This window comes from Somniosus microcephalus, chromosome 9, assembly GCF_052327205.1.
Source record: "Somniosus microcephalus isolate GS21.2 chromosome 9, FLI_Smic_1.0, whole genome shotgun sequence".
Taxonomy (NCBI): Eukaryota; Metazoa; Chordata; class Chondrichthyes; order Squaliformes; family Somniosidae; genus Somniosus; species Somniosus microcephalus.
In genome coordinates this window covers 250,771,109-250,797,607 of record NC_140995.1, presented here as the reverse complement: position 1 = coordinate 250,797,607, position 26,499 = coordinate 250,771,109, and the positions used below count along the sequence as shown (strand labels likewise).

Sequence of the window (26,499 nt, the reverse complement as noted above, 5' to 3'; positions counted from 1 at the left end):
TCTCCCTCGGTCACTCTGATTGATCGCTCTCTCTCGGTCACTCTGATTGATCGCTCTCCCTCGGTCACTCCGATTGATCGCTCTCTCTCGGTCACTCCGATTGATCGCTCTCTCTCGGTCACTCCGATTGATCGCTCTCTCTCGGTCACTCTGACTGATCGCTCTCCCTCGGTCACTCTGATTGATCGCTCTCTCTCGGTCACTCTGATTGATCGCTCTCTCTCGGTCACTCTGATTGATCGCTCTCCCTCGGTCACTCCGATTGATCGCTCTCCCTCGGTCACTCCGATTGATCGCTCTCTCTCGGTCACTCTGATTGATCGCTCTCTCTCGGTCACTCTGATTGATCGCTCTCTCTCGGTCACTCTGACCGATCGCTCTCTCGGTCACTCTGATTGATCGCTCTCTCTCGGTCACACTGATTGATCGCTCTCTCTCGGTCACTCTGATCGCTCTCTCTCGGTCACTCTGACCGATCGCTCTCTCTCGGTCACTCTGATCGATCGCTCTCTCTCGGTCACTGATTGATCGCTCTCTCTCGGTCACTCTGATTGATCGCTCTCCCTCGGTCACTCCGATTGATCGCTCTCCCTCGGTCACTCTGATTGATCGCTCTCTCTCGGTCACTCTGATTGATCGCTCTCCCTCGGTCACTCTGATTGATCGCTCTCCCTCGGTCACTCTGATTGATCGCTCTCTCTCGGTCACTCTGATTGATCGCTCTCTCTCGGTCACTCTGATTGATCGCTCTCTCTCGGTCACTCCGATTGATCGCTCTCTCTCGGTCACTCTGACCGATCGCTCTCTCTCGGTCACTCTGATTGATCGCTCGCTCTCGGTCACTCTGATTGATCGCTCTCCCTCGGTCACTCTGATTGATCGCTCTCTCTCGGTCACTCTGATTGACCGCTCTCTCTCAGTCACTCTGGTCACTCTCCCTCAGTCACACTCCGAGTCACGCTATACTGATCAGGGTCTCGGTGGCCGTGCGGTGCGATACTCACGGCGGTTAGCTTGGCGATCTTTGCCAGGTTGACGTCCTTGCCCAGGGGGAGCTCGGCACTGAGTGCTGCCACCATGACGTTCCTCTGCTCCTCCGAGAGGCTCTCCATCGCCACCTCATGGAGAAACGCTGTCTGTACATCAGCAAAGAGATCCCGCAGCAGCCCCACGGTCCCTAGCACCACGACCGGGTAATCACTGAAACCAATCAGAGGGGGGGATCAGGCAGGGGGGGGATGGGCAATCAGGCAGGGGGGGGATGGGCAATCAGGCGCGGGGGGATGGGCAATCAGGCGCGGGGGGATGGGCAATCAGACGCGGGGGGTGGGCAATCAGACGCGGGGGGTGGGCAATCAGACGCGGGGGGTGGGCAATCAGACGCGGGGGGTGGGCAATCAGACGCGGGGGGTGGGCAATCAGACGCGGGGGGTGGGCAATCAGACGCGGGGGGTGGGCAATCAGACGCGGGGGGTGGGCAATCAGACGCGGGGGGTGGGCAATCAGACGCGGGGGGTGGGCAATCAGACGCGGGGGGTGGGCAATCAGACGCGGGGGGTGGGCAATCAGACGCGGGGGGTGGGCAATCAGACGCGGGGGGTGGGCAATCAGACGCGGGGGATGGGCAATCAGACGCGGGGGATGGGCAATCAGACGCGGGGGATGGGCAATCAGACGCGGGGGATGGGCAATCAGACGCGGGGGATGGGCAATCAGACGCGGGGGATGGGCAATCAGACGCGGGGGATGGGCAATCAGACGCGGGGGATGGGCAATCAGACGCGGGGGATGGGCAATCAGACGCGGGGGATGGGCAATCAGACGCGGGGGATGGGCAATCAGACGCGGGGGATGGGCAATCAGACGCGGGGGATGGGCAATCAGACGCGGGGGATGGGCAATCAGACGCGGGGGATGGGCAATCAGACGCGGGGGATGGGCAATCAGACGCGGGGGATGGGCAATCAGACGCGGGGGATGGGCAATCAGACGCGGGGGATGGGCAATCAGACGCGGGGGATGGGCAATCAGACGCGGGGGATGGGCAATCAGACGCGGGGGATGGGCAATCAGACGCGGGGGATGGGCAATCAGACGCGGGGGATGGGCAATCAGACGCGGGGGATGGGCAATCAGACGCGGGGGATGGGCAATCAGACGCGGGGGATGGGCAATCAGACGCACGGGGCAAACCAATCAGACGCACGGGGCAAACCAATCAGACGCACGGGGCAAACCAATCAGACACGGGGCAAACCAATCAGACACGGGGCAAACCAATCAGACACGGGGCAAACCAATCAGACACGGGGCAAACCAATCAGACACGGGGCAAACCAATCAGACACGGGGCAAACCAATCAGACACGGGGCAAACCAATCAGACACGGGGCAAACCAATCAGACACGGGGCAAACCAATCAGACACGGGGCAAACCAATCAGACACGGGGCAAACCAATCAGACACGGGGCAAACCAATCAGACACGGGGCAAACCAATCAGACACGGGGTAAACCAAACAGACACGGGGGAGGGGCTCAGACACGGGGTAAACCAATCAGACACGGGGGGAGGGGACTCAGACACGGGGTAAACCAATCAGACACGGGGGGAGGGGCTCAGACACGGGGCAATCCAATCAGACACGGGGTTAACCAATCAGACACGGGGAGGGGCTCAGACACGGGGCAAACCAATCAGACAGGGGAGGGGACTCAGACATGGGATAAACCAATCAGACACGGGGTAAACCAATCAGACACGGGGGGAGGGGACTCAGACATAGGGTAAACCAATCAGACACTGGGGAGGGGTCAGACACTGGGCAAACCAATCAGACACGGGGGGGGGGGGCTCAGACACGGGGGAGGGGCTCAGACACGGGGCAAACCAATCAGACACAGGGGAGGGGACTCAGACACGGGATAAACCAATCAGACACGGGGGAGGGACTCAGACACGGGCCAAACCAATCAGACATGGGGGGAGGGGACTCAGACACGGGGGAGGGGCTCAGACACGGGGCAACCAATCAGACACGGGGGGAGGGGACTCAGACACGGGGTAAACCAATCAGACACGGGGGGAGGGGCTCAGACACGGGGTAAACCAATCAGACACGGGGCAAACCAATCAGACACGGGGGAGGGGCTCAGACATGGGGTAAACCAATCAGACACGGGGGAGGGGCTCAGACACTGGGTAAACCAATCAGACATGGGGGGAGGGGCTCAGACACGGGGCAAACCAATCAGACACGGGGGGGGGCTCAGACACGGGGTAAACCAAGCAGACACGGGGGAGGGGCTCAGACACGGGGTAAACCAATCAGACACAGGGGAGGGGACTCAGACACGGGGGAGGGACTCAGACACGGGGTAAACCAATCAGACACGGGGGGGGGGAGGGGACTCAGACACGGGGTAAACCAATCAGACACGGGGGAGAGGCTCAGACACGGGGGAACCAATCAGACACGGGGTAAACCAATCAGACACGGGGCAGGGGCTCAGACACGGGGGAGGGGCTTCGACACGGGGCAAACCAATCAGACACGGGGGGAGGGGACTCAGACACGGGGCAAACCAATCAGACACGGGGTAAACCAATCAGACAGGGGGCAAACCAATCAGACACGGGGGGAGGGGACTCAGACACGGGGTAAACCAATCAGACACGGAGGGAGGGGCTCAGACACGGGGTAAACCAATCAGACACGGGGGGAGGGGATCAGACACGGGGGGGAAGGGCTCAGACACGGGGTAAACCAATCAGACACGGGGGGAGGGGCTCAGACACGGGGCAAACCAATCAGACATGGGGTGGAAGGGCTCAGACACGGGGGGAAACAACAACTTGTATTTATATAGCACCTTTAACACAGTAAAACGTTCCAAGGCTCTTTACAGGAGTGTTAAAGACAAAAACTTCAGACCGAGCCACATTAGGAGATATTAGGACAGGTGGGTCAGAGGTCGGTTTTAAGGAGCGTCTTAAAGGGGGAGGGAGAGAGGCGGAGAGGTTTAGGGAGGGAATTCCAGAGCTCAGGGCCCAGGCAGCTGAAGGCACGGCCACCAATGGTGGAGCGATTATAATCAGGGATGCTCAAGAGGGCAGAATAGAGCAGCGCAGAGATCTCGGGGGGTTGTGGGGCTGGGGGAGATTACAGAGATAGGGAGGGGCGAGGCCATGGAGCGATTTGAAAACAAGGATGAGAATTTAAAATTCAGGAGTTGCCGGACTGGGAGCCAATGTAGGTCAATGAGCACAGGGGTGATGGGTGAACGGGACTGGGTGTGAGTTCGGACACGGGGCAGTGAGCACAGGGGGTGATGGGTGCACGGGACTGGGTGTGAGTTAGGACACGGGGCAGTGAGCACAGGGGGTGATGGGTGAATGGGACTGGGTGCCAGTTAGGACACGGGGCAGTGAGCACAGGGGGTGATGGGTGAACGGGACTGGGTGTGAGTTAGGACACGGGGCAGTGAGCACAGGGGGTGATGGGTGAACGGGACTGGGTGAGAGTTAGGACACGGGGCAGTGAGCACAGGGGGTGATGGGTGAACGGGACTGGGTGAGAGTTAGGACACGGGGCAGTGAGCACAGGGGGTGATGGGTGAACGGGACTGGGTGTGAGTTAGGACACGGGGCAGCGAGCACAGGGGGTGATGGGTGAACGGGACTGGGTGTGAGTTAGGACACGGGGCAGCGAGCACAGGGGGTGATGGGTGAACGGGACTGGGTGTGAGTTAGGACACGGGGCAGTGAGCACGGGGTGATGGGTGAACGGGACTGGGTGTGAGTTAGGACACGGGGCAGTGAGCACAGGGGGTGATGGGTGAATGGGACTGGGTGTGAGTTAGGACACGGGGCACCGAGCACAGGGGGTGATGGGTGAACGGGACTGGGTGTGAGTTAGGACACGGGGCAGTGAGCACAGGGGGTGATGGGTGAATGGGACTGGGTGTGAGTTAGGACACGGGGCAGTGAGCACAGGGGGTGATGGGTGAACGGGACTGGGTGAGAGTTAGGACATGGGGCAGTGAGCACAGGGGGTGATGGGTGAACGGGACTGGGTGTGAGTTAGGACACGGGGCAGCGAGCACAGGGGGTGATGGGTGAACGGGACTGGGTGTGAGTTAGTACACGGGGCAGTGAGCACGGGGTGATGGGTGAACGGGACTGGGTGTGAGTTAGGACACGGGGCAGTGAGCACAGGGGGTGATGGGTGAATGGGACTGGGTGTGAGTTAGGACACGGGGCAGCGAGCACAGGGGGTGATGGGTGAACGGGACTGGGTGTGAGTTAGGACACGGGGCAGTGAGCACAGGGGGTGATGGGTGAACGGGACTGGGTGTGAGTTAGGACACGGGGCAGTGAGCACAGGGGTGATGGGTGAACGGGACTGGGTGTGAGTTAGGACATGGGGCAGTGAGCACAGGGGTGATGGGTGAACGGGACTGGGTGCGAGTTAGGACACGGGGCAGCGAGCACAGGGGGTGATGGGTGAACGGGACTGGGTGTGAGTTAGGACACGGGGCAGTGAGCACGGGGTGATGGGTGAACGGGACTGGGTGTGAGTTAGGACACGGGGCAGTGAGCACAGGGGGTGATGGGTGAAAGGGGCTCGGTGTGAGTTAGGACACGGGGCAGTGAGCACAGGGGGTGATGGGCGAACGGGACTGGGTGAGAGTTAGGACACGGGGCAGTGAGCACAGGGGGTGATGGGTGAACGGGACTGGGTGTGAGTTAGGACACGGGGCAGTGAGCACAGGTGGTGATGGGTGAACGGGACTGGGTGTGAGTTAGGACACGGGTCAGTGAGCACAGTGAGTGATGGGTGAACGGGACTGGGTGCGAGTTAGGACACGGGGCAGTGAGCACAGGGGGTGATGGGTGAACGGGACTGGGTGTGAGTTAGGACACGGGGCAGTGAGCACAGGGGGTGATGGGTGAACGGGACTGGGTGCGAGTTAGGACACGGGGCAGTGAGCACAGGGGGCGTTGGGTGAACGGGACTGGGTGTGAGTTAGGACACGGGGCAGTGAGCACAGGGGGTGATGGGTGAACGGGACTGGGTGTGAGTTAGGACACGGGGCAGTGAGCACAGGGGGTGATGGGTGAACGGGACTTGGTGCGAGTTAGGACACGGGGCAGTGAGCACAGGGGGTGATGGGTGAACGGGACTGGGTGTGAGTTAGGACACGGGGCAGTGAGCACAGGGGGTGATGGGTGAACGGGACTTGGTGCGAGTTAGGACACGGGGCAGTGAGCACAGGGGGTGATGGGTGAACGGGACTGGGTGCGAGTTAGGACACGGGGCAGTGAGCACAGGGGTGATGGGGGAATGGGACTTGGTGTGAGTTAGGACACGGGCAGCCGAGTTTTGGATGACCTCAAGTTTACGTAGGGTGGAATGTGGGAGGCCGGCCAGGAGTGCGTTAGAATAGTCAAGTCTAGAGGTAACAAAGGCATTGCTGAGGGTTTCAGCAGCGGATGAGCTGAGGCCGGGGCGGAGACGGGCGATGTTACGGAGGTGGAAGTAGACGGTCTTTGTTATGCTGTGGATATGTGGTCAGAAGCTCATTTCAGAGTCAAATATGACACCAAGGTTGCGAACAGTGTGGTTCAGCCTCAGACAGATGTTAGGGAGAGGGATGGAGTCGGTGGATAGGGAACGGAGTTTGTGGCGGGGACCGAAAACAACGGCTTCGGTCTTCCCAATATTTAATTGGAGAAAATATTTGCTCATCCAGAACTGGATGTCGGACAAGCAGTCTGACAATTTAGAGACCGTGGAGGGGTCGAGAGAGGTGATAGTGAGGTAGAGCTGGGTGTGGTCAGTGTACATGTGGAAACTGATGCTGTGTTTTTGGATCAGGTCACCAAGGGGCAGCATGTAGATGAGAAATAGGAGGGGGCCAAGGATAGATCCTTGGGGGACACCAGAGGTAACGATGCGGGAGTGGGAAGAGAAGCCACACTTGGAGTTCTGGTCTCCATATACCTTGGTCAGACCACGCTTGGAGCGCTGTGTACAGTTCTGGTCTCCATATACCTTGGTCAGACCACGCTTGGAGCGCCGTGTACAGTTCTGGTCTCCATATACCTTGGTCAGACCACGCTTGGAGCGCTGTGTACAGTTCTGGTCTCCATATACCTTGGTCAGACCACGCTTGGAGCGCTGTGTACAGTTCTGGTCTCCATATACCTTGGTCAGACCACGCTTGGAGCGCTGTGTACAGTTCTGGTCTCCATATACCTTGGTCAGGCCATGCTTGGAGCGCTGTGTACAGTTCTGGTCTCCATATACCTTGGTCAGACCACGCTTGGAGCGCTGTGTACAGTTCTGGTCTCCATATACCTTGGTCAGACCACGCTTGGAGCGCTGTGTACAGCCCTGGTCTCCATATACCTTGGTCAGACCACGCTTGGAGCGCTGTGTACAGTTCTGGTCTCCATATACCTTGGTCAGACCACGCTTGGAGCGCTGTGTACAGTTCTGGTCTCCATATACCTTGGTCAGACCACGCTTGGAGCGCTGTGTACAGTTCTGGTCTCCATATACCTTGGTCAGACCACGCTTGGAGCGCTGTGTACAGTTCTGGTCTCCATATACCTTGGTCAGGCCATGCTTGGAGCGCTGTGTACAGTTCTGGTCTCCATATACCTTGGTCAGACCACGCTTGGAGCGCTGTGTACAGTTCTGGTCTCCATATACCTTGGTCAGACCATGCTTGGAGCGCTGTGTACAGTTCTGGTCTCCATATACCTTGGTCAGGCCATGCTTGGAGCGCTGTGTACAGCCCTGGTCTCCATATACCTTGGTCAGGCCATGCTTGGAGCGCTGTGTACAGTTCTGGTCTCCATATACCTTGGTCAGACCATGCTTGGAGCGCTGTGTACAGTTCTGGTCTCCATATACCTTGGTCAGACCATGCTTGGAGTGCTGTGTACAGTTCTGGTCTCCATATACCTTGGTCAGACCACGCTTGGAGCGCTGTGTACAGTTCTGGTCTCCATATACCTTGGTCAGGCCCCACTTGGAGCGCTGTGTACAGTTCTGGTCTCCATATACCTTGGTCAGGCCATGCTTGGAGCGCTGTGTACAGTTCTGGTCTCCATATACCTTGGTCAGACCACGCTTGGAGCGCTGTGTACAGTTCTGGTCTCCATATACCTTGGTCAGACCACGCTTGGAGCGCTGTGTACAGCCCTGGTCTCCATATACCTTGGTCAGGCCATGCTTGGAGCGCTGTGTACAGCCCTGGTCTCCATATACCTTGGTCAGGCCATGCTTGGAGCGCTGTGTACAGTTCTGGTCTCCATATACCTTGGTCAGGCCATGCTTGGAGCGCTGTGTACAGTTCTGGTCTCCATATACCTTGGTCAGGCCATGCTTGGAGCGCTGTGTACAGCCCTGGTCTCCATATACCTTGGTCAGGCCATGCTTGGAGCGCTGTGTACAGTTCTGGTCTCCATATACCTTGGTCAGGCCATGCTTGGAGCGCTGTGTACAGTTCTGGTCTCCATATACCTTGGTCAGGCCATGCTTGGAGCGCTGTGTACAGTTCTGGTCTCCATATACCTTGGTCAGACCACGCTTGGAGCGCTGTGTACAGTTCTGGTCTCCATATACCTTGGTCAGGCCATGCTTGGAGCGCTGTGTACAGCCCTGGTCTCCATATACCTTGGTCAGGCCATGCTTGGAGCGCTGTGTACAGTTCTGGTCTCCATATACCTTGGTCAGACCATGCTTGGAGCGCTGTGTACAGTTCTGGTCTCCATATACCTTGGTCAGACCACGCTTGGAGCGCTGTGTACAGTTCTGGTCTCCATATACCTTGGTCAGGCTATGCTTGGAGCGCTGTGTACAGTTCTGGTCTCCATATACCTTGGTCAGGCCATGCTTGGAGCGCTGTGTACAGTTCTGGTCTCCATATACCTTGGTCAGGCCATGCTTGGAGCGCTGTGTACAGTTCTGGTCTCCATATACCTTGGTCAGACCACGCTTGGAGCGCTGTGTACAGTTCTGGTCTCCATATACCTTGGTCAGGCCATGCTTGGAGAGCTGTGTACAGCCCTGGTCTCCATATACCTTGGTCAGGCTATGCTTGGAGCGCTGTGTACAGTTCTGGTCTCCATATACCTTGGTCAGGCCATGCTTGGAGCGCTGTGTACAGTTCTGGTCTCCATATACCTTGGTCAGGCCATGCTTGGAGCGCTGTGTACAGCCCTGGTCTCCATATACCTTGGTCAGGCCATGCTTGGAGCGCTGTGTACAGCCCTGGTCTCCATATACCTTGGTCAGGCCATGCTTGGAGCGCTGTGTACAGTTCTGGTCTCCATATACCTTGGTCAGGCCATGCTTGGAGCGCTGTGTACAGTTCTGGTCTCCATATACCTTGGTCAGACCACGCTTGGAGCGCTGTGTACAGTTCTGGTCTCCATATACCTTGGTCAGGCCATGCTTGGAGCGCTGTGTACAGCCCTGGTCTCCATATACCTTGGTCAGGCCATGCTTGGAGCGCTGTGTACAGCCCTGGTCTCCATATACCTTGGTCAGGCCATGCTTGGAGCGCTGTGTACAGTTCTGGTCTCCATATACCTTGGTCAGGCCATGCTTGGAGCGCTGTGTACAGTTCTGGTCTCCATATACCTTGGTCAGACCATGCTTGGAGCGCTGTGTACAGTTCTGGTCTCCATATACCTTGGTCAGGCCATGCTTGGAGCGCTGTGTACAGCCCTGGTCTCCATGTTTTTTTTAATTCATTTCTGGGATGTGGGAGTCGCTGGCAGGGCCAACATTTATTGCCCATCCCTAATTGCCCTTGACAAGGTGGTGATGAGCTGCCTTCTTGAGCCACTGCAGTCCGTGTGGTGAAGGTGTTCCCACAGTGCTGTTAGGAAGGGAGATCCAGGATTTTATGACAAAAATGCACAGAACGCTGAAAGAATGAAGAGTAAGTGGGGTTAATGCCATACTGGGGTGTCAGCGTCAGGTGCTTCATGAACCGGTGCAGTGCAGAAATGAGGCGCGAATCCTCCCCGACTCCATCACGCTCTCTCCCAATCACGGCGATATCTCGCAGCAGCAGAATGCACGGCCGGTTAGTGTCGGATTGTGAAAAGGCAGCTTGGAGTTTCGCTTCGGAGGCACCACTGGAATCAGCACAGAGACTCACACAATCCACCTAGAGAGAAATAGAGAGTCAGTGAGACAGTGAGACACAGTCCCTGGGGAAATCCAGAGTCAGTGAGACACACAGTCCCTGGGGAAATCCAGAGTCAGTGAGACACACAGTCCCTGGGGAAATCCAGAGTCAGTGAGAGACAGTCCCTGGGGAAATCCAGAGTCAGTGAGAGACAGTCCCTGGGGAAATCCAGAGTCAGTGAGAGACAGTCCCTGGGTAAATCCAGAGTCAGTGAGAGACACAGTCCCTGGGGAAATCCAGAGTCAGTGAGAGACACAGTCCCTGGGGAAATCCAGAGTCAGTGAGAGACACAGTCCCTGGGGAAATCCAGAGTCAGTGAGAGACAGTCCCTGGGGAAATCCAGAGTCAGTGAGAGACAGTCCCTGGGGAAATCCAGAGTCAGTGAGACACACAGTCCCTGGGGAAATCCAGAGTCAGTGAGAGACAGTCCCTGGGGAAATCCAGAGTCAGTGAGACACACAGTCCCTGGGGAAATCCAGAGTCAGTGAGAGACAGTCCCTGGGGAAATCCAGAGTCAGTGAGAGACAGTCCCTGGGGAAATCCAGAGTCAGTGAGAGACACAGTCCCTGGGGAAATCCAGAGTCAGTGAGAGACACAGTCCCTGGGGAAATCCAGAGTCAGTGAGACACAGAGTCCCTGGGGAAATCCAGAGTCAGTGAGAGACACAGTCCCTGGGGAAATCCAGAGTCAGTGAGAGACAGTCCCTGGGGAAATCCAGAGTCAGTGAGAGACAGTCCCTGGGGAAATCCAGAGTCAGTGAGAGACACAGTCCCTGGGGAAATCCAGAGTCAGTGAGAGACACAGTCCCTGGGGAAATCCAGAGTCAGTGAGAGACACAGTCCCTGGGGAAATCCAGAGTCAGTGAGAGACACAGTCCCTGGGGAAATCCAGAGTCAGTGAGAGACAGTCCCTGGGGAAATCCAGAGTCAGTGAGACACACAGTCCGTGGGGAAATCCAGAGTCAGTGAGAGACAGTCCCTGGGGAAATCCAGAGTCAGTGAGAGACACAGTCCCTGGGGAAATCCAGAGTCAGTGAGACACAGTCCCTGGGGAAATCCAGAGTCAGTGAGAGACAGTCCCTGGGGAAATCCAGAGTCAGTGAGAGACAGTCCCTGGGGAAATCCAGAGTCAGTGAGAGACAGTCCCTGGGGAAATCCAGAGTCAGTGAGAGACAGTCCCTGGGGAAATCCAGAGTCAGTGAGAGACAGTCCCTGGGGAAATCCAGAGTCAGTGAGAGACACAGTCCCTGGGGAAATCCAGAGTCAGTGAGACACACAGTCCCTGGGGAAATCCAGAGTCAGTGAGAGACAGTCCCTGGGGAAATCCAGAGTCAGTGAGAGACACAGTCCCTGGGGAAATCCAGAGTCAGTGAGACACACAGTCCCTGGGGAAATCCAGAGTCAGTGAGACACACAGTCCCTGGGGAAATCCAGAGTCAGTGAGAGACAGTCCCTGGGGAAATCCAGAGTCAGTGAGACACACAGTCCCTGGGGAAATCCAGAGTCAGTGAGACACACAGTCCCTGGGGAAATCCAGAGTCAGTGAGAGACACAGTCCCTGGGGAAATCCAGAGTCAGTGAGACACACAGTCCCTGGGGAAATCCAGAGTCAGTGAGACACACAGTCCCTGGGGAAATCCAGAGTCAGTGAGAGACACAGTCCCTGGGGAAATCCAGAGTCAGTGAGACACACAGTCCCTGGGGAAATCCAGAGTCAGTGAGAGACAGTCCCTGGGGAAATCCAGAGTCAGTGAGAGACACAGTCCCTGGGGAAATCCAGAGTCAGTGAGACACAGTCCCTGGGGAAATCCAGAGTCAGTGAGAGACACAGTCCCTGGGGAAATCCAGAGTCAGTGAGAGACACAGTCCCTGGGGAAATCCAGAGTCAGTGAGACACACAGTCCCTGGGGAAATCCAGAGTCAGTGAGAGACACAGTCCCTGGGGAAATCCAGAGTCAGTGAGAGACACAGTCCCTGGGGAAATCCAGAGTCAGTGAGAGACACAGCCCCTGGGGAAATCCAGAGTCAGTGAGAGACACAGTCCCTGGGGAAATCCAGAGTCAGTGAGAGACACAGTCCCTGGGGAAATCCAGAGTCAGTGAGAGACAGTCCCTGGGGAAATCCAGAGTCAGTGAGACACAGTCCCTGGGGAAATCCAGAGTCAGTGAGACACAGTCCCTGGGGAAATCCAGAGTCAGTGAGACACACAGTCCCTGGGGAAATCCAGAGTCAGTGAGAGACACAGTCCCTGGGGAAATCCAGAGTCAGTGAGAGACACAGTCCCTGGGGAAATCCAGAGTCAGTGAGAGACACAGTCCCTGGGGAAATCCAGAGTCAGTGAGACACACAGTCCCTGGGGAAATCCAGAGTCAGTGAGAGACAGTCCCTGGGGAAATCCAGAGTCAGTGAGAGACACAGTCCCTGGGGAAATCCAGAGTCAGTGAGAGACACAGTCCCTGGGGAAATCCAGAGTCAGTGAGACACAGTCCCTGGGGAAATCCAGAGTCAGTGAGACACACAGTCCCTGGGGAAATCCAGAGTCAGTGAGACACACAGTCCCTGGGGAAATCCAGAGTCAGTGAGAGACAGTCCCTGGGGAAATCCAGAGTCAGTGAGACACACAGTCCCTGGGGAAATCCAGAGTCAGTGAGAGACAGTCCCTGGGGAAATCCAGAGTCAGTGAGACACAGTCCCTGGGGAAATCCAGAGTCAGTGAGAGACAGTCCCTGGGGAAATCCAGAGTCAGTGAGACACACAGTCCCTGGGGAAATCCAGAGTCAGTGAGAGACACAGTCCCTGGGGAAATCCAGAGTCAGTGAGACACACAGTCCCTGGGGAAATCCAGAGTCAGTGAGAGACACAGTCCCTGGGGAAATCCAGAGTCAGTGAGAGACAGTCCCTGGGGAAATCCAGAGTCAGTGAGAGACACAGTCCCTGGGGAAATCCAGAGTCAGTGAGAGACAGTCCCTGGGAAAATCCAGAGTCAGTGAGAGACACAGTCCCTGGGGAAATCCAGAGTCAGTGAGACACACAGTCCCTGGGGAAATCCAGAGTCAGTGAGAGACACAGTCCCTGGGGAAATCCAGAGTCAGTGAGAGACACAGTCCCTGGGGAAATCCAGAGTCAGTGAGACACACAGTCCCTGGGGAAATCCAGAGTCAGTGAGAGACACAGTCCCTGGGGAAATCCAGAGTCAGTGAGAGACACAGTCCCTGGGGAAATCCAGAGTCAGTGAGAGACAGTCCCTGGGAAAATCCAGAGTCAGTGAGAGACACAGTCCCTGGGGAAATCCAGAGTCAGTGAGAGACAGTCCCTGGGGAAATCCAGAGTCAGTGAGAGACAGTCCCTGGGGAAATCCAGAGTCAGTGAGAGACACAGTCCCTGGGGAAATCCAGAGTCAGTGAGACACACAGTCCCTGGGGAAATCCAGAGTCAGTGAGAGACACAGTCCCTGGGGAAATCCAGAGTCAGTGAGAGACACAGTCCCTGGGGAAATCCAGAGTCAGTGAGAGACACAGTCCCTGGGGAAATCCAGAGTCAGTGAGAGACAGTCCCTGGGGAAATCCAGAGTCAGTGAGAGACACAGTCCCTGGGGAAATCCAGAGTCAGTGAGAGACAGTCCCTGGGGAAATCCAGAGTCAGTGAGAGACAGTCCCTGGGGAAATCCAGAGTCAGTGAGACACACAGTCCCTGGGGAAATCCAGAGTCAGTGAGACACACAGTCCCTGGGGAAATCCAGAGTCAGTGAGACACAGTCCCTGGGAAAATCCAGAGTCAGTGAGACACACAGTCCCTGGGGAAATCCAGAGTCAGTGAGACACACAGTCCCTGGGGAAATCCAGAGTCAGTGAGAGACACAGTCCCTGGGGAAATCCAGAGTCAGTGAGAGACACAGTCCCTGGGGAAATCCAGAGTCAGTGAGAGACAGTCCCTGGGGAAATCCAGAGTCAGTGAGAGACACAGTCCCTGGGGAAATCCAGAGTCAGTGAGACACACAGTCCCTGGGGAAATCCAGAGTCAGTGAGAGACAGTCCCTGGGGAAATCCAGAGTCAGTGAGAGACAGTCCCTGGGGAAATCCAGAGTCAGTGAGAGACACAGTCCCTGGGGAAATCCAGAGTCAGTGAGACACAGTCCCTGGGGAAATCCAGAGTCAGTGAGACACAGTCCCTGGGGAAATCCAGAGTCAGTGAGAGACACAGTCCCTGGGGAAATCCAGAGTCAGTGAGAGACACAGTCCCTGGGGAAATCCAGAGTCAGTGAGACACAGTCCCTGGGGAAATCCAGAGTCAGTGAGAGACACAGTCCCTGGGGAAATCCAGAGTCAGTGAGACACACAGTCCCTGGGGAAATCCAGAGTCAGTGAGAGACACAGTCCCTGGGGAAATCCAGAGTCAGTGAGACACAGTCCCTGGGGAAATCCAGAGTCAGTGAGAGACACAGTCCCTGGGGAAATCCAGAGTCAGTGAGACACAGTCCCTGGGGAAATCCAGAGTCAGTGAGAGACACAGTCCCTGGGGAAATCCAGAGTCAGTGAGACACACAGTCCCTGGGGAAATCCAGAGTCAGTGAGACACAGTCCCTGGGGAAATCCAGAGTCAGTGAGAGACACAGTCCCTGGGGAAATCCAGAGTCAGTGAGAGACAGTCCCTGGGGAAATCCAGAGTCAGTGAGAGACAGTCCCTGGGGAAATCCAGAGTCAGTGAGAGACAGTCCCTGGGAAAATCCAGAGTCAGTGAGAGACACAGTCCCTGGGGAAATCCAGAGTCAGTGAGAGACACAGTCCCTGGGGAAATCCAGAGTCAGTGAGAGACACAGCCCCTGGGGAAATCCAGAGTCAGTGAGAGACACAGTCCCTGGGGAAATCCAGAGTCAGTGAGAGACACAGTCCCTGGGGAAATCCAGAGTCAGTGAGACACACAGTCCCTGGGGAAATCCAGAGTCAGTGAGAGACAGTCCCTGGGGAAATCCAGAGTCAGTGAGAGACAGTCCCTGGGGAAATCCAGAGTCAGTGAGACACACAGTCCCTGGGGAAATCCAGAGTCAGTGAGAGACACAGTCCCTGGGGAAATCCAGAGTCAGTGAGAGACAGTCCCTGGGGAAATCCAGAGTCAGTGAGACACAGTCCCTGGGGAAATCCAGAGTCAGTGAGACACACAGTCCCTGGGGAAATCCAGAGTCAGTGAGACACACAGTCCCTGGGGAAATCCAGAGTCAGTGAGAGACACAGTCCCTGGGGAAATCCAGAGTCAGTGAGAGACACAGTCCCTGGGGAAATCCAGAGTCAGTGAGAGACACAGTCCCTGGGGAAATCCAGAGTCAGTGAGACACAGTCCCTGGGGAAATCCAGAGTCAGTGAGACACACAGTCCCTGGGGAAATCCAGAGTCAGTGAGACACACAGTCCCTGGGGAAATCCAGAGTCAGTGAGAGACACAGTCCCTGGGGAAATCCAGAGTCAGTGAGAGACACAGTCCCTGGGGAAATCCAGAGTCAGTGAGAGACACAGTCCCTGGGAAATCCAGAGTCAGTGAGACACACAGTCCCTGGGGAAATCCAGAGTCAGTGAGAGACACAGTCCCTGGGGAAATCCAGAGTCAGTGAGACACAGTCCCTGGGGAAATCCAGAGTCAGTGAGAGACAGTCCCTGGGGAAATCCAGAGTCAGTGAGACACACAGTCCCTGGGGAAATCCAGAGTCAGTGAGACACAGTCCCTGGGGAAATCCAGAGTCAGTGAGACACACAGTCCCTGGGGAAATCCAGAGTCAGTGAGAGACACACTACTATAAACACTCACACACACCCGTTCACTTACACAACTTCCACTCACTTTAACTTCTTTCTTTCACTGACCTTCACCAGATGCAGGTTGAGCCTGGAACAGGCAGCTCGCACCACAGTGGTCTTCCCACTGCCCCTCGGCCCCCACAGCAGGACACTGCACGGCCCATCGAATACTGGAGGTCTGGGAGGACACAGGGGAGGGTGGTGAGCGCACATCCGCGACACTGTCCCACCAACACTCCCAGGGCAGGTACAGCACGGGTTAGATACAGAGTAAAGCTCCCTCTACACTGTCCCATCAAACACTCCCAGGGCAGGTACAGCACGGGTTAGATACAGAGTAAAGCTCCCTCTACACTGTCCCATCAAACACTCCCAGGGAAGGTACAGCACGGGTTAGATACAGAGTAAAGCTCCCTCTACACTGTCCCACCAACACTCCCAGGGCAGGTACAGCACGGGTTAGATACAGAGTAAAGCTCCCTCTACACTGTCCCGTCAAACACTCCCAGGGCAGGTACAGCACGGGTTAGATACAGAGTAAAGCTCCCTCTACACTGTCCCACCAACACTCCCAGGGCAGGTACAGCACGGGTTAGATACAGAGTAAAGCTCCCTCTACACTGTCCCATCAAACACTCCCAGGGCAGGTACAGCACGGGTTAGATACAGAGTAAAGCTCCCTCTACACTGTCCCATCAAACACTCCCAGGGAAGGTACAGCACGGGTTAGATACAGAGTAAAGCTCCCTCTACACTGTCCCACCAACACTCCCAGGGCAGGTACAGCACGGGTTAGATACAGAGTAAAGCTCCCTCTACACTGTCCCGTCAAACACTCCCAGGGCAGGTACAGCACGGGTTAGATACAGAGTAAAGCTCCCTCTACACTGTCCCATCAAACACTCCCAGGGCAGGTACAGCATGGGTTAGATACAGAGTAAAGCTCCCTCTACACTGTCCCACCAACACTCCCAGGGCAGGTACAGCACGGGTTAGATACAGAGTAAAGCTCCCTCTACACTGTCCCGTCAAACACTCCCAGGGCAGGTACAGCACGGGTTAGATACAGAGTAAAGCTCCCTCTACACTGTCCCATCAAACACTCCTAGGGCAGGTACAGCACGGGTTAGATACAGAGTAAAGCTCCCTCTACACTGTCCCATCAAACACTCCCAGGGCAGGTACAGCATGGGTTAGATACAGAGTAAAGCTCCCTCTACACTGTCCCATCAAACACTCCCAGGGCAGGTACAGCACAGGTTAGATACAGAGTAAAGCTCCCTCTACACTGTCCCATCCAACACTCCCGGAGCAGGTACAGCACGGGTTAGATACAGAGTAAAGCTCCCTCTACACTGTCCCATCAAACACTCCCAGGGCAGGTACTGCACGGGTTAGATACAGAGTAAAGCTCCCTCTACACTGTCCCATCAAACACTCCCAGGGCAGGAACAGCGCGGGTTAGATACAGAGTAAAGCTCCCTCTACACTGTCCCATCAAACACTCCCAGGGCAGGTACAGCACGGGTTAGATACAGAGTAAAGCTCCCTCAACACTGTCCCGTCAAACACTCCCAGGGCAGGTACAGCACGGGTTAGATACAGAGTAAAGCTCACTCTACACTGTCCCGTCAAACACTCCCAGGGCAGGTACAGCACGGGTTAGATACTGAGTAAAGCTCCCTCTACACTGTCCCATCAAACACTCCCAGGGCAGGTACAGCACGGGGTTAGATACAGAGTAAAGCTCCCTCTACACTGTCCCATCAAACACTCCCAGGGCAGGTACAGCACGGGGTTAGATACAGAGTAAAGCTCCCTCTACACTGTCCCATCAAACACTCCCAGGGCAGGTACAGCACGGGGTTAGATACAGAGTAAAGCTCCCTCTACACTGTCCCATCAAACACTCCCAGGGCAGGTACAGCACGGGTTAGATACAGAGTAAAGCTCCCTCTACACTGTCCCACCAACACTCCCAGGGCAGGTACAGCACGGGTTAGATACAGAGTAAAGCTCCCTCTACACTGTCCCATCAAACACTCCCAGGGCAGGTACAGCACGGGTTAGATACAGAGTAAAGCTCCCTCTACACTGTCCCATCAAACACTCCCAGGGCAGGTACAGCACAGGTTAGATACAGAGTAAAGCTCCCTCTACACTGTCCCATCAAACGCTCCCAGGGCAGGTACAGCACGGGTTAGATACAGAGTAAAGCTCCCTCTACACTGTCCCATCAAACGCTCCCAGGGCAGGTACAGCACGGGTTAGATACAGAGTAAAGCTCCCTCTACACTGTCCCATCAAACATTCCCAGGGCAGGTACAGCACGGGTTAGAGACACAGTAAAGCTCCCTCTACACTGTCCCATCAAACACTCCCAGGGCAGGTACAGCATGGGTTAGATACAGAGTAAAGCTCCCTCTACACTGTCCCATCAAACACTCCCAGGGCAAGTACAGCACGGGTTAGATACAGAGTAAAGCTCCCTCTACACTGTCCCATCAAACACCCCCAGGGCAGGTACAGCACGGGTTAGATACAGAGTAAAGCTCCCTCTACACTGTCCCATCAAACACTCCCAGGGCAGGTACAGCATGGGTTAGATACAGAGTGAAGCTCCCTCTACACTGTCCCATCAAACACTCCCAGGGCAGGTACAGCATGGGTTAGATACAGAGTAAAGCTCCCTCTACACTGTCCCATCAAACACTCCCAGGGCAGGTACAGCACGGGTTAGATACAGAGTAAAGCTCCCTCTACACTGTCCCATCAAACACTCCCAGGGCAGGTACAGCATGGGTTAGATACAGAGTAAAGCTCCCTCTACACTGTCCCATCAAACACTCCCAGGGCAGGTACAGCACGGGTTAGATACAGAGTAAAGCTCCCTCTACACTGTCCCATCAAACACTCCCAGGACAGGTACAGCGCGGGTTCGATACAGAGTAAAGCTCCCTCTACACTGTCCCATCAAACACTCCCAGGGCAGGTACAGCACGGGTTAGATACAGAGTAAAGCTCCCTCTACACTGTCCCATCAAACACTCCCAGGACAGGTACAGCACGGGTTGGATACAGAGTAAAGCTCCCTCTACACTGTCCCATCAAACACTCCCAGGGCAGGTACAGCGCGGGTTCGATACAGAGTAAAGCTCCCTCTACACTGTCCCATCAAACACTCCCAGGGCAGGTACAGCACGGGTTAGATACAGAGTAAAGCTCCCTCTGCACTGTCCCATCAAACACTCCCAGGGCAGGTACAGCACGGGTTAGATACAGAGTAAAGCTCCCTCTACACTGTCCCATCAAACACTCCCAGGGCAGGTACAGCACGGGTTAGATACAGAGTAAAGCTCCCTCTACACTGTCCCATCAAACACTCCCAGGGCAGGTACAGCACGGGTTAGATACAGAGTAAAGCTCCCTCTACACTGTCCCATCAAACACTCCCAGGGCAGGTACAGCACGGGTTAGATACAGAGTAAAGCTCCCTCTACACTGGCCCATCAAACAATCCCAGGGCAGGTACAGCACGGGTTAGATACAGAGTAATGCTCCCTCTACACTGTCCCATCAAACACTCCCAGGGCAGGTACAGCACGGGTTAGATACAGAGTAAAGCTCCCTCTACACTGGCCCATCAAACAATCCCAGGGCAGGTACAGCACGGGGTAGATACAGAGTAAAGCTCCCTCTACACTGGCCCATCAAACACTCCCAGGGCAGGTACAGCACGGGTTAGATACAGAGTAAAGCTCCCTCTACACTGTCCCATCAAACACTCCCAGGGCAGGTACAGCACGGGTTAGATACAGAGTAAAGCTCCCTCTACACTGGCCCATCAAACAATCCCAGGGCAGGTACAGCACGGGGTAGATACAGAGTAAAGCTCCCTCTACACTGGCCCATCAAACACTCCCAGGGCAGGTACAGCACGGGTTAGATACAGAGTAAAGGTCCCTCTACACTGTCCCATCAAACACTCCCAGGGCAGGTACAGCACGGGTTAGATACAGAGTAAAGCGCCCTCTACACTGTCCCATCAAACACTCCCAGGGCAGGTACAGCACGGGTTAGATACAGAGTAAAGCTCCCTCGACACTGTCCCATCAAACACTCCCAGGGCAGGTACAGCACGGGGTTAGATACAGAGTAAAGCTCCCTCTACACTGTCCCATCAAACACTCCCAGGGCAGGTACAGCATGGGTTAGATACAGAGTAAAGCTCCCTCTACACTGTCCCATCAAACACTCCCAGGGCAGGTACAGCACGGGTTAGATACAGAGTAAAGCTCCCTCTACACTGTCCCATCAAACACTCCCAGGGCAGGTACAGCACGGGTTAGATACAGAGTAAAGCTCCCTCTACACTGTCCAATCAAACACTCCCAGGGCAGGTACAGCACGTGTTAGATACAGAGTAAAGCTCCCTCTACACTGTCCCATCAAACACTCCCAGGGCAGGTACAGCACGGGTTAGATACAGAGTAAAGCTCCCTCTACACTGTCCAATCAAACACTCCCAGGGCAGGTACAGCACGGGTTAGATACAGAGTAAAGCTCCCTCTACACTGGCCCATCAAACACTCCCAGGGCAGGTACAGCACGGGTTCGATACAGAGTAAAGCTCCCTCTACACTGGCCCATCAAACACTCCCGGGGCAGGTACAGCACGGGTTCGATACAGAGTAAAGCACCCTCTACACTGTCCCATCAAACACTCCCAGGGCAGGTACAGCACAGGGTTAGATACAGAGTAAAGCTCCCTCTACACTGTCACATCAAACACTCCCAGGGCAGGTACAGCACGGGTTCGATACAGAGTAAAGCTCCCTCTACACTGTCCCATCAAACACTCCCAGGGCAGGTACAGCACAGGGTTAGATACAGAGTAAAGCTCCCTCTACACTGTCACATCAAACACTCCCAGGGCAGGTACAGCACGGGTTAGATACAGAGTAAAGCTCCCTCTACACTGTCCCATCAAACACTCCCAGGGCAGGTACAGCACGGGTTAGATACAGAGTAAAGCTCCCTCCACACTGTCCCATCAAACACTCCCAGGGCAGGTACAGCACGGGTTCGATACAGAGTAAAGCTCCCTCTACACTGTCCCATCAAACACTCCCAGGGCAGGTACAGCACGGGTTAGATACAGAGTAAAGCTCCCTCTACACTGTCCCATCAAACACTCCCAGGGCAGGTACAGCACGGGTTAGATACAGAGTAAATCTCCCTCTACACTGCCCCATCAAACACTCCCAGGGCAGGTACAGCACGGGTTAGATACAGAGTAAAGCTCCCTCTACACTGTCCCCATCAAACACTCCCAGGGCAGGTACAGCACGGGTTAGATACAGAGTAAAGCTCCCTCTACACTGCCCCATCAAACACTCCCAGGGCAGGTACAGCACGGGTTAGATACAGAGTAAAGCTCCCTCTACACTGTCCCATCAAACACTCCCAGGGCAGGTACAGCACGGGGTTAGATACAGAGTAAAGCTCCCTCTACACTGTCCCATCAAACACTCCCAGGGCAGGTACAGCGCGGGTTAGGTACAGAGTAAAGCTCCGTCTACACTGTCCCATCAAACACTCCCAGGGCAGGTACAGCACGGGTTAGATACAGAGTAAAGCTCCCTCTACACTGTCCCCATCAAACACTCCCAGGGCAGGTACAGCATGGGTTAGATACAGAGTAAAGCTCCCTCTACACTGTCCCATCAAACACTCCCAGGGCAGGTACAGCACTGGTTAGATACAGAGTAAAGCTCCCTCTACACTGTCCCATCAAACACTCCCAGGGCAGGTACAGCACGGGTTCGATACAGAGTAAAGCTCCCTCTACACTGTCCCATCAAACACTCCCAGGGCAGGTACAGCACGGGTTAGATACACAGTAAAGCTCCCTCTACACTGTCCCATCAAACACTCCCAGGGCAGGTACAGCACGGGTTAGATACAGAGTAAAGCTCCCTCTACACTGTCCCGTCAAACACTCCCAGGGCAGGTACAGCACGGGTTAGATACAGAGTAAAGCTCCCTCTACACTGTCCCATCAAACACTCCCAGGGCCGGCACAACACGGGTTAGATACAGAGTAAAGCTCCCTCTGCACTGTCCCATCAAACACTCCCAGGGCAGGTACAGCACGGGTGAGATACAGAGTAAAGCTCCCTCTACACTGTCCCATCAAACACTCCCAGGGCAGGTACAGCACGGGTTAGATACAGAGTAAAGCTCCCTCTACACTGTCCCATCAAACACTCCCAGGGCAGGTACAGCACGGGTTAGATACAGAGTAAAGCTCCCTCTACACTGCCCCATCAAACACTCCCAGGGCAGGTACAGCACGGGTTAGATACAGAGTAAAGCTCCCTCTACACTGTCCCATCAAACACTCCCAGGACAGGTACAGCACGGGTTAGATACAGAGTAAAGCTCCCTCTACACTGTCCCATCAAACACTCCCAGGGCAGGTACAGCACGGGTTAGATACAGAGTAAAGCTCCCTCTACACTGTCCCGTCAAACACTCCCAGGGCAGGTACAGCACGGGTTAGATACAGAGTAAAGCTCCCTCTACACTGTCCCGTCAAACAATCCCAGGGCAGGTACAGCACGGGTTAGATACAGAGTAAAGCTCCCTCTACACTGTCCCATCAAACACTCCCAGGGCAGGTGCAGCACGGGTTAGATACAGAGTAAAGCTCCCTCTGCACTGTCCCATCAAACACTCCCAGGGCAGGTACAGCACGGGTTAGATACAGAGTAAAGCTCCCTCTACACTGTCCCATCAAACACTCCCGGGGCAGGTACAGCACGGGTTAGATACAGAGTAAAGCTCCCTCTACACTGTCCCATCAAACACTCCCAGGGCAGGTACAGCACGGGTTAGATAATGAGTAAAGCTCCCTCTACACTGTCCCATCAAACACTCCCAGGGCAGGTACAGCACGGGTTAGATACAGAGTAAAGCTCCCTCTGCACTGTCCCATCAAACACTCCCAGGGCAGGTACAGCACGGGTTAGATACAGAGTAAAGCTCCCTCTACACTGTCCCATCAAACACTCCCAGGGCAGGTACAGCACGGGTTAGATACAGAGTAAAGCTCCCACTACACAATCCCATCAAACACTCCCAGGGCAGGTACAGCACGGGTTAGATACAGAGTAAAGCTCCCTCTACACTGTCCCATCAAACACTCCCAGGGCAGGTACAGCACGGGTTAGATACTGAGTAAAGCTCCCTCTACACTGTCCCATCAAACACTCCCAGGGCAGGTACAGCACGGGTTAGATACAGAGTAAAGCTCCCTCTACACTGTCCCATCAAACACTCCCAGGGCAGGTACAGCACGGGTTAGATACAGAGTAAAGCTCCCTCTACACTGTCCCATCAAACACTCCCAGGGCAGGTACAGCACGGGTTAGATACAGAGTAAAGCTCCCTCTACACTGTCCCATCAAACACTCCCAGGGCAGGGACAGCACGGGTTAGATACAGAGTAAAGCTCCCACTACACGGTCCCATCAAACACTCCCAGGGCAGGTACAGCACGGGTTAGATACAGAGTAAAGCTCCCTCTACACTGTCCCATCAAACACTCCCAGGGCAGGTACAGCACGGGTTAGATACTGAGTAAAGCTCCCTCTACACTGTCCCATCAAACACTCCCAGGGCAGGTACAGCACGGGTTAGATACAGAGTAAAGCTCCCTCTACACTGTCCCATCAAACACTCCCAGGGCAGGTACAGCACGGGTTAGATACAGAGTAAAGCTCCCACTACACGGTCCCATCAAACACTCCCAGGGCAGGTACAGCACGGGTTAGATTTAGAGTAAATCTCCCTCTACACTGTCCCATCAAACACTCCCAGGGCAGGTACAGCACGGGTTAGATACAGAGTAAAGCTCCCTCTACACTGTCCCATCAAAGACTCCCAGGGCAGGTACAGCACAGGTTAGATACAGAGTAAAGCTCCCTCTACACTGTCCCATCAAAGACTCCCAGGGCAGGTACAGCACAGGTTAGATACAGAGTAAAGCTCCCTCTACACTGTCCCATCAAACACTCCCAGGGCAGGTACAGCACGGGTTAGATACAGAGTAAAGCTCCCTCTACACTGTCCCATCAAACACTCCCAGGGCAGGTACAGCACGGGTTAGATACAGAGTAAAGCTCCCTCTACACTGTCCCATCAAACACTCCCAGGGCAGGTACAGCATGTGTTAGATAGAGTAAAGCTCCCTCTACACTGTCCCATCAAACACTCCCAGGGCAGGTACAGCACGGGTTAGATACAGAGTAAAGCTCCCTCTACACTGTCCCATCAAACACTCCCGGGGCAGGTACAGCACGGGGTTAGATACAGAGTAAAGCTCCCTCTACACTGTCCCATCAAACACTCCCAGGGCAGGTACAGCATGTGTTAGATAGAGTAAAGCTCCCTCTACACTGCCCTCGACACTCCCAGACATGGGGAAAGGACAGATACTAACCCAATGCGCAGGTAGGGCTGGATGATGCTGCAGATTGTGTCCACGGTGCTGCTCAGTCCAGGGGGAGATGTGCTGCCCCAGAATTGATGACAATCGGATGTAACAACACAGGGGGCGTAGCTGTTAGCACAACCGTCCTGAAAGAGATACCAAAAATATCAGCACACATAAAGGGCAGACTCCTACACGACCAACTACCGCAGCATCAGCCTTCTCCCAATTACAGGGCAGACTCCCACACGACCAACTAGCGCAGCATCAGCCTTCTCCCAATTACAGGGCAGACTCCCACACGACCAACTAGCGCAGCATCAGCCTTCTCCCAATTACAGGGCAGACTCCCACACGACCAACTAGTGCAGCATCAGCCTTCTCCCAATTATCAGCAAAGTGATGGAAGGTGTCGTCGACAGTGCTCTCAAGTGGCACTTACCAATAACCAACAAGGCACAAGTCAGGAGTGTGATGGAAATGCTCCAGTTGCCTGGATGGTTGCAGCTCCATCAACACTCAAGAAGCTCAACACCATCTACAAGATGCACTGCAGCAACTCGCCAAGGCTTCTTCGGCAGCACCTCCCAAACCCGCGACCTCTTCCACCTAGAAGGACAAGGGCAGCAGGCGCATGGGAACACCACCACCTCCAAGTTCCCCTCCAAGTTACACACCATCCTGACTTGGAAATATATCGCCGATCCTTCATCATCGCTGGATCAAAATCCTGGAACTCCCTCCCTTACAGCACTGTGGGAGCACCTTCACCACACGGACTGCAGCGGTTCAAGAAGGCGGCTCACCACCACCTTCTCGAGGGCAATTAGGGATGGACAATAAATGCCGGCCTTGCCAGCGACTCCCACATCCCAGGAATGAATAAAAAAAACCATGGAGACCAGGGCTGTACGCAGCACTCCAAGTGTAGTCTAACCAAGGTATACGGAGACCAGAACTGTGCACTGTGCTCCAAGTGTGGTCAAGTGTGGTTTCTCTTCCCACTCCCGCACCGTTAACTCTGGTGTCCCCCAAGGATCTATCCTTGGCCCCCTCCTATTTCTCAATTACATGCTACCCCTCGGCGACATCATCCGAAAACACAGCATCAGTTTCCACATGTACGCTGACGACACCCAGCTCTACTTGACCACCACTTCTCTCAACCCTTCCACGGTCTCTAAATTGTCAGACTGCTTGTCCGACATCCAGTTCTGGATGAGCAAATATTTTCTCCAATTAAATATTGGGAAGACCGAAGCCGTTGTTTTCGGTCCCTGCCACAAACTCCGTTCCCTATCCACCGACTCCATCCCGCTCCCTAACATCTGTCTGAGGCTGAACCACACTGTTCACAACCTTGGTGTCATATTTGACCCTGAAATGAGCTACCGACCACATATCCACAGCATAACAAAGACCGTCTACTTCCACCTCCGTAACATCGCCCGTCTCCGCCCCGCCTCAGCTCATCCGCTGCTGAAACCCTCAGCCATGCCTTTGTTACCTCTAGACTTGACTATTCTAACGCACTCCTGGCCGGCCTCCCACATTCCACCCTACGTAAACTTGGGGTCATCCAAAACTCGGCTGCCTGTGTCCTAACTCACACCAAGTCCCATTCCCCCATCACCCCCTGTGCTCACTGCCCCGTGTCCTAACTCGCACCCAGTCCCGTTCACCCATCACCCCCTGTGCTCACTGCCCCGTGTCCTAACTCACACCCAGTCCCGTTCACCCATCACCCCCTGTGCTCACTGCCCCGTGTCCTAACTCACACCAAGTCCCATTCCCCCATCACCCCTGTGCTCACTGCCCCGTGTCCTAACTCGCACCCAGTCCCGTTCACCCATCACCCCCTGTGCTCACTGCCCCGTGTCCTAACTCGCACCAAGTCCCGTTCACCCCTCACCCCCTGTGCTCACTGCCCCGTGTCCTAACTCGCACCCAGTCCCATTCACCCATCACCCCCTGTGCTCACTGCCCCGTGTCCTAACTCACA

At 55.1% G+C, this 26,499-nt stretch overlaps 1 protein-coding gene across 1 annotated transcript in view; it reads right to left on the bottom strand.

Annotated features, from left to right (window-relative positions):
* LOC147113218 (uncharacterized) overlaps positions 1 to 26,499 on the bottom strand; it is a 118,163-nt gene that overhangs the window by 69,106 nt on the left and 22,558 nt on the right. Inside the window, exons 5-8 of the mRNA XM_085998260.1 lie at positions 24,507 to 24,643; positions 16,067 to 16,178; positions 9,987 to 10,195; positions 1,005 to 1,200 (exon numbers count right to left, since the gene is read on the bottom strand). Of these exons, the coding sequence (XP_085854386.1) occupies positions 1,005 to 1,200; positions 9,987 to 10,195; positions 16,067 to 16,178; positions 24,507 to 24,643 (654 nt within the window). The remainder of the gene's footprint in view (positions 1 to 1,004; positions 1,201 to 9,986; positions 10,196 to 16,066; positions 16,179 to 24,506; positions 24,644 to 26,499) is intronic.